The sequence below is a fragment of the Tenrec ecaudatus genome, chromosome 5 (genome assembly GCF_050624435.1).
Source record: "Tenrec ecaudatus isolate mTenEca1 chromosome 5, mTenEca1.hap1, whole genome shotgun sequence".
Taxonomy (NCBI): domain Eukaryota; kingdom Metazoa; phylum Chordata; class Mammalia; order Afrosoricida; family Tenrecidae; genus Tenrec; species Tenrec ecaudatus.
In genome coordinates, this window is record NC_134534.1 from 73,062,868 (window position 1) to 73,077,402 (window position 14,535).

Below are 14,535 nucleotides of genomic sequence, written 5' to 3' on the forward strand. Positions count from 1 at the left end.
TCTATCTAGATAAGATAGACTGGATGAATAATCTGGCGGAGAAAACAATGGGACAAATGGTTCCAGAGGGACACGGAAAAGGGGGAGGAGGGGGTAAGAAAGTGGTGCTGACCAACCCAGGGACAGGGGAGCAATAAATGATCCAAAATCAGTAGCAAGAAGGGTGTGAGAAGCCTGATAGGGATTCAGCAAGGGCAAGGTAATTGAGAGAAATTACTGAAACCCAAATGAAGGCTGAGCATGATAATGGGACAACAGGAAAGTAAAAGGAAATAGAGGAAAGAACTAGGTGCAAAGGGTATTTATAGAGGTCTAAAGACTGGAATGTACATATGTAAATATATTTATATGAGTGTGGGGAAACAGATCTATACGCATGTATTTATAGGTTTAGTATTAAGACAGCAGATGGACATCGGGCCTTCACTCAAGCACTTACTCAATGCAAATTGGCATTCCAGAAGCACGCCTTCTCGACACGATTGCTGAAGAAAAATGTGTGCATAAGCAAATGTGGTAAAGAAAGCTGATGGTGCCTGGCTATCAAAAGATATAGTGTCTGGGGTATTAAAGGCTTGAAGATAAACAAGCAGCCATCTAGCTCAGAAGCATCAAAGCCCACATGGAAGAAGCACACCAGCCTGTCTGACCATGAGGTGTAGAAGGGACCAGTTATCACACATCAAAGAACTAAAAATCATATCAATGGGTGTCCTCCTTCCTAATACGATCAATGAAGACAAACATATGCATAAGCAAATGTGGTGAAGAAAGCTGATGGTGCCCATCTATAAAAAAATATAGCATCTGGGGTCTTAAATGCTTGAAGATAAACAAGTAGCATCTAGTTTAGAAGCAACAAAGCCCACATGGAAGAAACACACCAGCCTGTGTGACCATGAGCTGTCGAAGGGCTCAGGTATCAAGCATCAAGGAACAAAAAATCATATCATTGTAAATGTGGGTGAGTACAGAGTGGAGACTCAAAGCTCATTGGTAGCCAACTGGACACCCCCTTACTGAAGGGTTGTGGGCAGGAGATGAGCCAGTCAGTGTGCAGGGTAACAACGATGAAACATGAAACATATAACTTTCCTCTAGTTTTTAAATGCTTCTCTCCCCCCTCCCCACTCTCATGATCCCAATTTGACCCTACAAATCTGGCTAGACCTGAGGATTTACATAGGTACAGATAGCAAATGGAAACACAGGGAATCCAGGACAGATGAATCCTTCAGGTCCAGTGGTGAGTGGTGATGCCTGGAGCATGGAGGGAATGTAGGGTAGAAAAGGGGAACCGACTACAAGAGTCTACGTATAGCCTTCTCCCTGGTGGATGGACAACAGAGAAGAAGGCGGGCAGAGACATCGGACAGTGTAACATATGACAAAATAATAATAATTTATGAATGATGAAGGGTTCATGAGGTAGAAGGGAGTAGGGAGGCAGGGGGATATGAGCAGCAGATATTAAGGGCTCAAGTAGAAGGCAAATATTTTGAGAATGATGATAGCAACAAATGTACATATGTTCTTGACACAATGGATGGATGGATGGATTGTGATAAGAATATACGAGCCCCCAGTAAAATGATTTAAAAGAAAAAGAAAAGAAAGAGGTCAACTTTGAAGTGGGCTTGACGGGATGAAATGAATGGGAAAAGAAAGTTCTCCAGGCAAATGACAAAAGCAACAGTCCTAGACAAGTTTGTCCACTTGAATCTATGTGGCTGAGAGTGAACTGAGCTGCCGAGGGAAAGGAGAGAGCAGGTGCGGGTGGAGAGAGCCAGGGGGAATGGAGAGAGCCTGTACAGTCAGTTCTGGTAGGAAGGCCTGATGTACTCTCTTTGAGGAAAGTGATTAAAAAACTGAAGAGGACTTTGGATGATGACAGTTTTCCCCCCTGTGGAGAAGAATGGGCCTGCCCACTTGGACAGCCTAGGAGGTAAGAGAGAGGCCATTTTGTCAGTACATAAGTAACTTCTGAGAAATAGTCCAACAGACCAATGTCAACTAATAAGCACAGCTCTCTCACTAGGCTATTCCGTTAACTGTTCACACTCTAGCAGCAAATTCAGCTCGTTATTATTGTTCATTAGAAGGCCCTCTGTTTTACCTTCATCCTTTCTACAACAACTAATATTTGTTGTATGTCTCCTACGTGCCAGGCCTTGTACAAAGTGTCTTAGAAGTTGTATCTTAATTAAAAGTAGGTCCCATATTCTCTTACAAATGAGGAAACTGAAACACAGATGTCAAGCAGCTTGCCCAAGGTGACACAGCTAACGAGTGGTAAAACCAAGGACGGCCATCAGATTTTAAAGCCCACAGCAATAAGTGACCATCTCAAACTGTTTCTTGACTTAGGACACTAACTTTTTACATTAATTCTATTCCCCATCTGATTATTGCTGACCTGGGGATTGTTATTTGAGTGCTAAGCTAGCCTACTCCCTCAAAGAGTGTTCTGCCTCTGGGTTCTTGATACGTACCCATTTCCACCTTTGGGGTCACTCAGTTTCACTGACAGATGCTCCCCTCAGTCAGCTACAGCACTTGTAATTCCAAAGCAGTAATGTGGGTATATGGTCAGATGAAAGTGTTTCCCTACTCGTATTTGTTTTCACAAAAGTTATGAAATATTTTAAGTGAATTTTTCAACTAAAAGAATATACTGATAAGAATAAACCTAATTAAAAAATGGAGATTTCCTCGCAAGTCAAAGCATGCCAATAAGCTCCAATGAGTTGTACACATTGGTAACAAAAACGTAGGTGTTATCTAAGACCTTAGAAAGGGCACTGGGGGTTAAGAGCTAACCTATAATAGGCGGAATCCTCAAAAAAAGCAATAATCCTGCCTTTGTGTGGATCTGTGCTTTCTGTAGTGAAGGTTAAAGTGTGGGTGCAATATTCCCCCCCAACCTTAAAAAATAATTCCAGAAAATTAGGAACAATAATTACCAAAACAGTTTTTGTGAGTTCTGTTTAACCTCTCAGTCTTTCGAGTGCTTGAGTTCGGTTTTTAATGCTCTTTTAACAAAGTAGACCTGCTTCTCAAGGGCAGCCCGAGAGAGAACTTTCCCTTCAGTTCACTATTTTCTCAACAATCCCTAACTTTCCGTAGTTACTTACTCCTCAGGAGCAGAGACATTAGAACCCTTCTCCATCAGCAAGCTCGGGTCTAGGCCCTTCCTGGCTCGTCTCCACGTGCCCTTTGTAATCCCATCCTTTCCGGATTCATGCAGAGCCAGATTCTCCGACCCCACGGCAGAGACGGCACAGGCTCAGCACAAGTTCAAAGTAGCGTTCTGTACCAGACTGCTGTTTTGATTGTTCATCTATCGGTTTCCCCAAACTTTAGACAGCTTAGTCTCAGACCCTCCTGTCACTGCAGCCAGGAGTCAATAATCACTAAAACGAGTGGCAATAGGTAGGGCTGTGCCGCGTAGAAAGTTCCTGAACTTCCCCAGCGTAAATAGAGATAAAATGGCTATGACAGAAGGGCACACTCAGACAGCGCCAATTACCCCAGGGCAGTGACGCAAACACGGCATCAGCAAATGTCCGCCTACACTGGCGCCCTAAAGAGAAACGGGTGAAACTACAGACAGGAGGAAAACTGGAGGATGCGGGCATCGATCCCGCTACCTCTCGCATGCTAAGCGAGCGCTCTACCATTTGAGCTAATCCCCCGCAGCTGGGCATCGCTCTTTATCTCTTCCTCTAGAGAAGGGTCAGCGCTCTTAAACGCGAAGATAAGAACGAGCGCTCCTGACTACACCCTGGACTTAGCCCCACAGCTGAGGCCGGACCAACAAAAGAAGCTCCACTCCTTCGAGCCGGAATCGAACCAGCGACCTAAGGATAGCCGCAGAAACGCCCTACAGTCCTCCGCTCTACCAGCTGAGCTATCGAAGGAGGCGACTGGTGCTGTGTCCACGCTTCTCCACTACTTTGACTTCCAAGGTTTCCCGTGCTCCTGGGTTCACACTTGTGGGGCGCACAGCCGCGCCTCGCGCGGGTCTTCCCCTCCCCATTCCCGGCAGCCTGAGCGGGCGCCGAGGGAAGGAAGGAGAGCGCGGAGGACTCGCCGAGCCGGGCGCCCACGTAACTCCGGCCGTCGACTGAGGGGGGTGAGATGGCGCCGGCGCACGCAGCAGGCTGGGCCCCGCGCAGCCTCCCCGCGGCCGCCTGCAGACCCGGTACCAGCCTCGGCTCCTAAAGTCCCACCATAGCTCAAAAGAGGGTCTCCACAGGCCACGATTGGAACCGGAGTACAAGCATCTGGTCGCTCGGGGGAATGGGGCCTTTTCACACTATAAGAAAAGTGGAAAACATCTCCTTACAGTCGGAATCGAACCAGAGAGCTTAGAAGGCTTCCTGCCTGGGGAGTTGAGCAATTGCCAAAACACATAGCGCCCCCTGGGCTTCCACCCAGAGGAACCGGAAGGGGATCCAATTGCGCATGCGTGTTGTCGGGGCCGGGGGAGGTGCCTCCAGCGCCGCGCCAGGATGCTGTTTTACGCATGCGCGGGGTCCACCTCTCCTCCCCCGCCCCCTCAGCACGCGCGCTTCCATTTCCGCGTTTCTGACTCGCCAGTCCAGCGGGTCGGACTCGGGAAAGTGCTGAGAGCCGAGGCTCGGGCCAGGCCCACGGGGCGAAGTCCGAGAAGACACTGCCACCTCACGTTCCGTCCGTTCTTCGCCTGTGTCGCTCGGATAGGCCCCAAGACTTGTCTCCTATGCCCCGTCCCCTCCCCTCCTTGAGCCAAGGGCCAGTGGCGCAATGGATAACGCGTCTGACTACGGATCAGAAGATTGTAGGTTCGACTCCTGCCTGGCTCGTCTTTTGTCTTAGTGTTTCATGATCAATATTGTTCCCTCAGTGCCCCCACTCCACAGATGCCAAGAGTAAGTGAGATTTCTGCAACGACTGCTCACATTTTAACTTAGAAAACCTTCATGCACCTGTGCGGCTGCGGCCGGAAGAACAGTGTGCTGGTCCTCAGCGGGGCGTCTTCCGGGGAGAGCGGGCCCTGCACATTGAGCCTGCAGGAAAGCTCCAAGGAGACTAGAAACTGTCTCACCATTACGTAACCTAAAAGAGATGAAGCCTGCGACCTGGTTGATAAAACCAATTAGACCCAGGACTGCTTCAACCGCAGCTCTAAATGTTGGGTCTTGTAAATTATTTCAAGCTGTTACCAAAACCAAACCAAATTAACTGCCTTTAAGTCGATGCCAACTCTTAGCTTCCCTATGGGACAGGGTAGAACTGTCCTTGTGAGTTTTCCAGACTGCAGGTCTTTAGGGGAGTAGAAAGCCTGTCTGTTCCATAATGCATTATGGTCACTATCAAAATGGACTCCATGACAAGGGATTTAGAGACTCCCAAACCCCGGAAATATGGAGGAAATAATTGGAGATTATTTAAAATGCCCTTTTGCTTCGATTACTAGTTTACACTTATATTTAACAAATGTGTTCACCCCTAGATGAGCCGATAATCTCTCTCCATCTGTGGCCTGGTATTGCGAGAAAGTTTATTGTTATGATCCGTTGTCATTAGTTTAATAGCTCTTGAAGGACACCATGCTTTCGTCCGTGGCTGATACATGATGACACATAGACCTCTTTTAGTTGACTATTGAGAACCTGGGTAATTGTGCGCTATTTGTGAAGCCGGCCACTGCCAAGTACTTCTTTGCATGTGTCTTTTGAATTGTTGCAGTGTATGTGCACTGTTCCTTATATCTTGTTTTAGAAACAACTTCTACAATCTAAGTAATACCCCCAAAGAGCATCAATAATATGGTAGCTCCAGGAAAACACGCATATCATGTTCATTCACAGCAGTGGAAGTCTGTATTTCCTCCGTGGTTGTAAGCTGCCAGTGTTTAGTTGCCATTCTTATCGCTTGCACTCTGTCTCATCATCTGCTACCTCGCATAAAAGTTAGTTTGGGATTTTATAATTTCCAGAATCTCTTTTGTAAATAATGTCAGGGAATCATAATCCACTTTTTATCTTTCCTGGTCAAGTCTGGGTAAGCATTATATTGCGGTAGCAAGGTTGTTACATTTTCATAGTGAAAGATGCTCTTACACCATCCATCTTCATTTTCTTTGCTTTCACTATTGGCATCAGCATCGCCATTGGTGCAGCCCTTCTGCCACATTAACGGCTTCATTATTGTCGAAAACCAGGTCTTCGCTGTTACCATCAAAACGAGCTGTAGATATTACAAGATGGGTAAGCTTGTTCAAGGCATCGTCAGCCAGAAAACAAGAAAATCTAGAATTTCTCCATCTTTCAAAGAGTTCATTTCTATTATGTTTCAGAAAGAAAAATAATTCTAGGTTCTGCAAAGCCAGGATAACACCAATATCATACCTTCAAACAAATACGAGAATACACAAGGGAGAAAATCGCATAGTTTCTGTAAAAACAAGTAAAAGGATTTGGTGTCATTGGAAAATGATTACGACAGTGAACTGATTTTATTGCAAAAGAACTACTTACAGCTCATAAACCAGAAGAAAAATCCTTGAAGATTGCAGGAAATATATACAAGTACTTCAAGTATGCCCAAAACACATGCTTATAATGATTGTATTTGAAAATAAGTTACTCACTTGAAGAGTACATCATCAACAATAATGCAACTTCCAAATAATACACAGGACACGGTAAATATGTTTACAAAGCTTATGAAAGTGCAAAGAGACAGAACTTTTACACAATGACTCATTTATAAAACGCAAAGGTCACATCCAAATAGTTTGTTATTGATGATTCCCCAAAGAGGTTTTGTCAAGACATTGTGACGTGAAGGCAAAAGGCCGTTGTTCACCTTGGAAAAAACAAGGCTTGTATGTGTATGAGCCTGTTCAAGGATGTGCAAGTCTTTTAAAATGGGGGAATCATTCTGCAGATCTAAAAGGTCTGCCCAGAAAAGTTACATGATGTGGTCAGCATGACCATCCAGGTAAGAGAGCATCACTGACCTTAGATTTAAGGATTTATCACCCTTTGTTCTCTCTATAGTCACAGTCTGTCTCCAAGAAGGACATTTGTGAGAACCCACAGACAGTGTTCCCAGAGTCAGAAAGAGAATATCAATCCAACATTAATCCTGAATTGTATGCCAAACTAGTATGATATGACTAAGACAGCCCCTAACCCTGCCCCTTTTAAGGAGGCTCACAGGAACCATTTTTCATAATGAAAGATGCTGCAGCTCATCTAGCAATGCCCAACCGAGGAAATCCCACCGTTACCAAGTGGATTCTGACTCCGTGGCACTATAGGGCAGAGTAGAGCTGCCCTTTGGGGTTTCCATGTTGCAAATCTTACGGGAACAGAACACGCCATCTTTCTCCCATGGAATGGGCTGGTAGAATCAAACTGCTCAACTTGAGGCAAACAGCCAACTATGCCATGGGCTCCTTAGCTCTCTCTGAGCTCACTTGGAACCATCATCTTGTTGACACCACTTTGTTCTGAAAGTGGGCCAGGCAGCAGAGAAGCTGGGGTTGCAGAAAGATGTCCTTCAGAGACTCATATTTATTCTTTCAACAAACATGTATGTAATTAGCACTGTGTTCTCGTGTCCGTTTATCATGCTACCTGTGGGTCCAGTTGTGAGAATTGTGGTCTTCACATTGACTTGTAATCCATCCTGAAGGCTGCAGTCCTTGTCTTCATCAGCAAGTTCTTCACGTCCCCCTCACTTTCAGCAAGCAAGGTTAGGTCATCTGCATATCACAGGTTGCTAGTAAGCCTTCCTCCAGTCCTATGGCCAAATTCTTCTTCATATAATCCAGCTTTTCTGATAATTCACTCAGAATACGGATTGAATAAGTACACTGAGAGGATAAAACCGTGACACACGCCTTTCTTGATTTAAAACCATACAGTATTCCCTTGTTCTGTTCACGCAACTGCCTCTTGTTCCCTGTACGATCAATGCTCATGGAAGCAGCAGTCAAGAGATCAAACGACACTGTGCACTGGGGAAATATGTTCCCCACAACCTCTTGAAAGTGTTGAAAAGCAAGGACATTACTTTGAGGACTAAAGTGTGTCTGAGGAAAGCCACGACAATTTTCAATTGCCTTATATACATGTGAAATTTGGACATTGAATAAGGATGGATATCAGAGAATCAAAACATTTGAATTATAATTCTGGCAAAGAATATTGGAAGAAACACCTACGTCCCCAAATAACAAACATCTGTTTTGTAAGAAGTACCATCAGAATGCACCTCAGAGGCAAGAATGGTGAAACTCATCTCGCATACTTTGGACGTGCTCAGTAGCCAGCACTCTGGAGAAAGACACCACGCTTCATCATGTGTAGGGGCAGCCAAAGAGAGGAAGGCCGTCGACAAGATGAACTGACACGGTGTCTGCAACAATAGGCTCCACATGAGAGCGGTTGTGAAGACGGCCCAGGGCCGGGCCACGTCTCATTCTGTCGCACAGAGGATCACTGCGAGGGTGAACCCAAGCACAGGCACCTCACAACAATGATGTTCTGGTGCCGCCGGGGATGCAAAAGTATACCAGAGACGCATGAACTCCTACCCTCCCAGCACTCAGTCCAGAGGCGCTGATCGACAATAGGGGTGTAGAGGGCAGATTCAATGCTGAAAAGAAACCCAGAGCACAGGTGGATTTGGAGTGGGCAACAGAGGCAAGTTCATTTCGACGACTGGAAGCACAATTTTATATATATATATATATATGCAACACACGGGTATATTAAATTGTGACAGACATTAAAGTTCTTTTAGAAAAAAATGTTAGTTTTCCACATTGTACTTTCTCTGTACTCTGAAGCAATAAAAGGATCGCTAATTTAGTAGTCTGAAATAAGTAATGCTTTATTTTTATTAGTAGAAATGTCATTATTCGAACCTTAGCCTTGAATAGTGGAGAAAATGAGTATAATTTCACTTATATTATGAATAGATAGCATTTAAAGTTATGAAAAGATTATGTGTTTCATTGTATGGGTGGTATTGAAATGCCTTATATTTTTATATAATAGCAAATGTTCTCATCTTGATGCATGAAATCAGAAGACAAGAACAGAATGTATTAACTTGGCTTTATAAACCCATGGTGTTAACTTTTGGAGAGTTAGAATATACTAAATATAAACACTTAAAACTTAACTTATTTGTATCCTAACTTTATAGAATTCAAATATGTCTTAGGGCAACAGAGAGAGTCCAATTGGTACAGTGGTGCAGCCATCAAACTAGAGTTTAGAGTGAAAATCCTGGAGTCCAAATTCTGGCTCTCCTCTTATTAGCAGACTGGGTTAAGTAATGGCTGTCTATCTCCTAATTTTTTCTGTCTGTGAAATAAGAAACCATGATAGCACCTACACCTTGGGTTACTCTGAGAATTAAAAGAGGTTATCTGTCCTAGATGTATAGAATTCTGTCTCTCCAGCACATAAGCCAAGCCAAACCAAACTCACAACTTTTGAGTCAGTTCTGGCTCTTAGCGACCCGGTAGGATGAACTAGAGCTGCCTTGTTGGGTTTCTGAGGTTGTAAAGCATCACAGGAGCTGAAATCTTCAACTTTTCCCTGAGGGGCAGCTGGTGGGTTCACAACTGCTGCCCTTACGGTTAGCAGCCCAATCCTCAACCCCTATGTCACCAGGCTTCCTGTTGGGAACACAATAAACTGTATAGAGACTGTCAAGTTTTCTTCTTAAATTCCCAACTCAGCCAGTGAGGAGTTCATTTTGATTCAGTAGCTTCTTAATATTATCTAACTATCCTAGGAAACAATGGCAGGAACTTTAACTATTGATCAGAGTTTTAAAAATCATACATGTTTATTAATACCAACAACTCGAGTCACCTCTAATAATTTTTTAAAATCCAGTATTTTACTCCATTAGTGGTTCCTCACTCAGATGAGAAGCAGCACACAAGCCTACACAGGCTTCTCAGATAAGGAGGTGTTGTGGAGAGTTGGGTGGGAGAAGGGGGAGGAAGAAGCAAAGGGAAATTTTGCATTTGCTCACGAACTAGGACTCAAATCAACTACAAAGTGAAATTGAAGAGAAAGAGAAAAAAGAAAGCATTCTCTTAAAAATAAGAGATTTTTTAGAAGAACTTGGCCAGGGAGTGAAGAGGTTGGGAAATAATCGTTTTCAAGGACAAATGTAGTTGGATATACAAGACCATCCAAATAGATTATTCATGGAGCAGTTGTTAATATTGTGGACTTGAGAGCCAGCCTACTGTACCACTTACTTACAGGTGATGTAGTCCAAGTTACTTTGCCACCGAATCTCGTGTTTGAATGTCTTAGGCTGAGAAATGGGGAATGGTGTTGACTATAGTGCTTAATTCATGAGGTGCTCAGAGGACTAAGTGTAAAGTTCTTCGGATTATTTATTACAAGCATCCAATTGATAATTTTAAAATAATTTTTTGAATTCTAATGAATCATCTTTAAAAATTTCATGTAAATTGGGTGAAGGTGTACAGGGCAGATCATCATTTTTCTTTTAGTGATTCATCCACATTATGTTTCATCTAATTCCTTGCAATCTTCTCAATGTAACATTATCCTTTCCACCCCCTCCCTGTATTTCCTGTCTCTGTTCCTCTTTTTTTCCTTTGTACTTGGTTAAACGGTGTCACTTTGATCCCAAATTATTCTAAGGTGTGCACAACTTAATAACACCATTGTTCCCCTTACAGAATTATAAATTGTTTGGCTTGAAATTGAGTCACAAGGATTACTTCAGTTCCAGCCAAAGGCCATTGTGTGAGGAGTTCTCCAGTCTCCAACCAGTAAGCCTGGTCTCGTTCATGATTTTGAGTTTTGTCCCACACTTTTCTGTCACTCTACCCACGGCCTTCTAAAATGACCCCTTTCTAAGCAGTAAGTAGTGATAGCCAGGCACCTCCTAGCTCTTAGAGTCTCAGGGAGGTGGAGACTGGAGATGGTGGAATAATGGATTAGTCTATTGGATTCTTTCTGTGTATCTTTGATTTTCATCACTCTTCTTTCAAATAGTTGCATCTTAGATGACTCATGAACTTTTAAGACCCGAGTTGCTATTCACCAAAGTGGGACATAGATCATTGTCTTGTGAACTATTTTATGCCCAAAGACTTGACATGACATTATAGTCTTCATCCCACAGACCCAAATGACTCATTATCTCAAGGAGTTTGGTAAAGTCTAAACAGCATTTATAACTTCGCCCAATGTATGCTTCATGGATATAGTTGCAGCCGATGTAAAAATCCTGTCCAATCTATATGTTTGTTGGTATGCTCCCACTCTGTCCCACACACGAGTTCAGCCTGCATGTCTATCTGTGCATCTTACTCGTAGATCACCATTATTGCAGGATTGTGTATATAATAGCATATGATCTGTTAACTTTAACTTTAGTGCTCCTTCCAGTGTCTTCTCCTGCCTCCATCATTTTTTTTGCCAGCCTCCCACTTATGTGTTGTCTTCCCTTTACTCAAGTTCTTAAAATCTACTTGACTCTTTTTCCACTTTGAGGTTCTATAACTACAATATACTGTCTTTTTACTTTGTAATTATCTTCATTACACATTGTTGTCCCTTTCCTTATTTTCAATCTAGTAGGTTTGTTTTATTATGGATACTTGTATATCTAAAGAATCCCTGATGGTACCGTGATTATGCATTGGCCAAAAGGTCAGCAGTTGAAACAGACTTTCATGTCCACTTGAAGTGTAGGGGTGGTATCAACCTGTCAATCAGGTCACAACTTGATAGTGCCTCATGTGGGCATGGCCTCCTCACAAGGATTACAAGGAACCTCCCCTATCACTCTGCCTTCACCTTCCTCCTGGCTGACCCTGGTTGCTTCCAGGGCCTTGGGTGTTTCCACCACCATTGGATCCACACAATTCTACACCTATCAATGTGTTCTATTCCTACATTCTGCATCATTGCTTGTGACTGAGTGAGTCTGAAAAGGGACTAGTATTAGACATAAGAATTTGAGTTGGACTGGGCTAGGATGTTTTTCTGTTATATAATTATTTCTTGTTATAAAGGTCTTTCTTTCATGTATCTGAATGTCGCTGGATTTGTTTCTTTAGTCAACCGGCCTAACACATATAGGGTCACTATGAGGCAGCATCAACCAGATGGCAGTGAGTTATACAGCTAGGTTGACTTCTTGGTGGCACTGCCATGAAAATCTCAGGTTGTTGTCTGCAATTGTTGGCTCTCAGGCTGGAGAACTCCTTTTGGGATTTCTTATTAGTAGGTCTTTTTTTTTTTTTAACAAATTCCGTGAATTTTTGCTTACCTGGAAATGTACTAATTTCATCATTGTATTTGTGGGACAGTTTTGCATGGTGCATTGACTTTTACCTGCATAGTTTCTGCTGAGAAATTAGAGAGTGATTCTACTTGGTAGGTAACTTTTTGTTTTTCCTAACCTTTTCTTGGGATTCTTATCTTTAGTTTAGAAAGATCAATTACTATATGTCTTGTGATTTTCTTTTAAAGTCTAGCCTGTTTGCGGTTTGTTCTGCTTCTTACAGTCATATCTTCTCTTTCAAGAGGGTAGGGAGAATTTCTTCCAACAGTTCTTCCACAATTTTGTCTGTTCTTTCTGTTCTGGAATTTTTGTCACACATGAGTTATTCCTCTTGATGATGCCCCTCATATTTCCTAGACTGTCTTTGAATTTTCTTGTTCTTTTGTCTGATTGTTCTATTCCTCTAGCAGATTAGAGAGAGTTGTCTTCAACCTCACTACTTTGACCTTCCATTGATTCAATTCTACTGATTTTTTCCCTATGTATTATCTCTTTCTGAAATCTTAGTATTGTATTCTGAATTTCTATTTTGTTTTTGTATGGTTTCTGATTCTTTTCCTTTGTCATTTTGTTCTTATTGTTTCCATGAACTCTTCTAAAGTTTTATTCTGTTTTTCTTAACACTTTATTGAAGTTTTCTCTTTCTCTCAATCCATTCAGAGTCTAAATACCATTCTTTTCAATTCACTATCAGGTAGTTCCAATGCCATTTCCTCTTGATCAAGTTCTTCTGGCTTTGTGTTTTGCTCACTTGCGTTCTCTGTCTTCTTTGTGTGAACTGAAATGGTCTGTTGTCTCTGAAACATTGTGGTGGTGTTTGTATTTAGTTATGATTGTATGTTGCTGCTCACCTCTTGATGGGTATGATAGGAAATATTCATGTGTGTGTAATTCTCTGTTCACTGTTCATGTAGCACAGTTTTTGCTGGCTCAGTTGATGGCTGAAATCAGGTTATGTGTTCTCAGAAGGAAATATTTTAACCCAGAAGGCAACTAGCAGGAGAATGGGAGCTAGATGTGGGAAGATTTCTTGCCCATACAGAGGTGGCCAGGGACCTAGCACTGCATGTTCTGTTCACCTCAAGATGGGAAGTTTATGCACCTCTTGGTTCAGGGATTATGCACCACATACCAAATCCACAAGGGCTTGGTTCCAGCTTCAGGCAGATAGAGTCTGTGCAGGGAGGGGAGATGGGCACCAGTTACTGTGTGGGCGCAGGTGGTGCTGGCCATGCTCTGGTCATGAGGAGAGTATGAAGAAAGGAAAGGAGGCTCTCATGTTTCTCAACACTGGTCATTGGTGTGCCGGGCTGCTGTCTTCATGGAATGCTGCTCGCAAAGCTGACATTTCATCCATCCGATTCTTGTTTCACCACGTTTGCTAAGCTTCTTCGCTTAGTTGGTATTCAAGCCACTTTTCTAGCCTCTGAAGCTCAGTTTCGGGACTACCACCTGTATTTGTTTCATTTGCCCTCTGTGGCTGGGAGCATGTCTGCCCAGACCACCATCTTGCCAGAAGCCCATGAATCGCTTTTGCAAATACAAATGCATCTGTGCTCCTAAAAGTCACTTCCTGACTCATTTCAAAACCTATAATGTGATGCACAGATCATGGTGGGAACAAATAAGAACGGTAACTGAGGAATGCAGATGTAAACAGAGAAATATGTTGTCTCTTGTATTTGCTCAAGAGAAAAAGTATCAAGTTTGGAAGCTAAAACTTTGACTTTCAGAAAATGAAAAATGTTATACATGGATCTAAATTAAAAGAAAATAAATTCCACATCTAACATGGTATATTTTTCCCACTAATGGTTTTCATTGATTAGTTTTAAACCTAGATTAGCATTAAATTGCTTTGTACAATTATAAGTAATCCTAAAAAGTGAGTTTAATAACTTAAGTCTTAATAGAGCAGCGACATTAGGAAAACATTAAGAACATGTTGAAGTTTTATTCCCAAAGTGAAATCTGCAATTTAAAAAAATCACCTCAATTATTCTTAATCTGAAAATAAAGTATATTGTCATTGAGATCTGTGTCTAAGAAGACAAGGCAAATATGGACATTTCCGAAGGGGAGCGAGTTGGGTGACTCAGCAGATGAACTCAGGAGGAAAAGGGATAAAGCTGGCTGGCCAGGCTGCATTCCCTCCTCCTGGGCCTGGGAACAAAGATGTGC

At 42.7% G+C, this 14,535-nt stretch overlaps 1 protein-coding gene, 1 long non-coding RNA gene and 3 other non-coding genes across 9 annotated transcripts in view; 2 read left to right on the forward strand and 3 right to left on the reverse strand.

Annotated features, from left to right (window-relative positions):
* The window catches only part of TRIM55 (tripartite motif containing 55), a 107,537-nt gene extending 103,186 nt beyond the window's left edge, over nucleotides 1–4,351 (reverse strand). For 4 of the 5 annotated variants that reach the window (XM_075549624.1, XM_075549621.1, XM_075549622.1 and 1 more), the window contains exon 1: nucleotides 3,135–4,351. In XM_075549624.1, the coding sequence (XP_075405739.1) occupies nucleotides 3,135–3,169 (35 nt within the window). In that variant the 5' untranslated portion in view covers nucleotides 3,170–4,351. The remainder of the gene's footprint in view (nucleotides 1–3,134) is intronic. The other variant, XM_075549623.1, reaches the window with a different exon arrangement.
* TRNAA-AGC (transfer RNA alanine (anticodon AGC)) lies at nucleotides 3,623–3,695 on the reverse strand. The gene has a single exon. It is a non-coding gene; the product is annotated as a tRNA-Ala (tRNA).
* The window catches only part of LOC142448107 (uncharacterized), a 42,742-nt gene continuing 31,996 nt past the window's right edge, over nucleotides 3,790–14,535 (forward strand). Inside the window, exon 1 of the long non-coding RNA XR_012784503.1 lies at nucleotides 3,790–4,822. This is a non-coding gene — a long non-coding RNA (uncharacterized LOC142448107). The remainder of the gene's footprint in view (nucleotides 4,823–14,535) is intronic.
* TRNAY-GUA (transfer RNA tyrosine (anticodon GUA)) lies at nucleotides 3,833–3,920 on the reverse strand. Its single transcript is given in 2 exon segments — nucleotides 3,833–3,868; nucleotides 3,884–3,920. It is a non-coding gene; the product is annotated as a tRNA-Tyr (tRNA).
* TRNAR-ACG (transfer RNA arginine (anticodon ACG)) lies at nucleotides 4,775–4,847 on the forward strand. Its single transcript has one exon. It is a non-coding gene; the product is annotated as a tRNA-Arg (tRNA).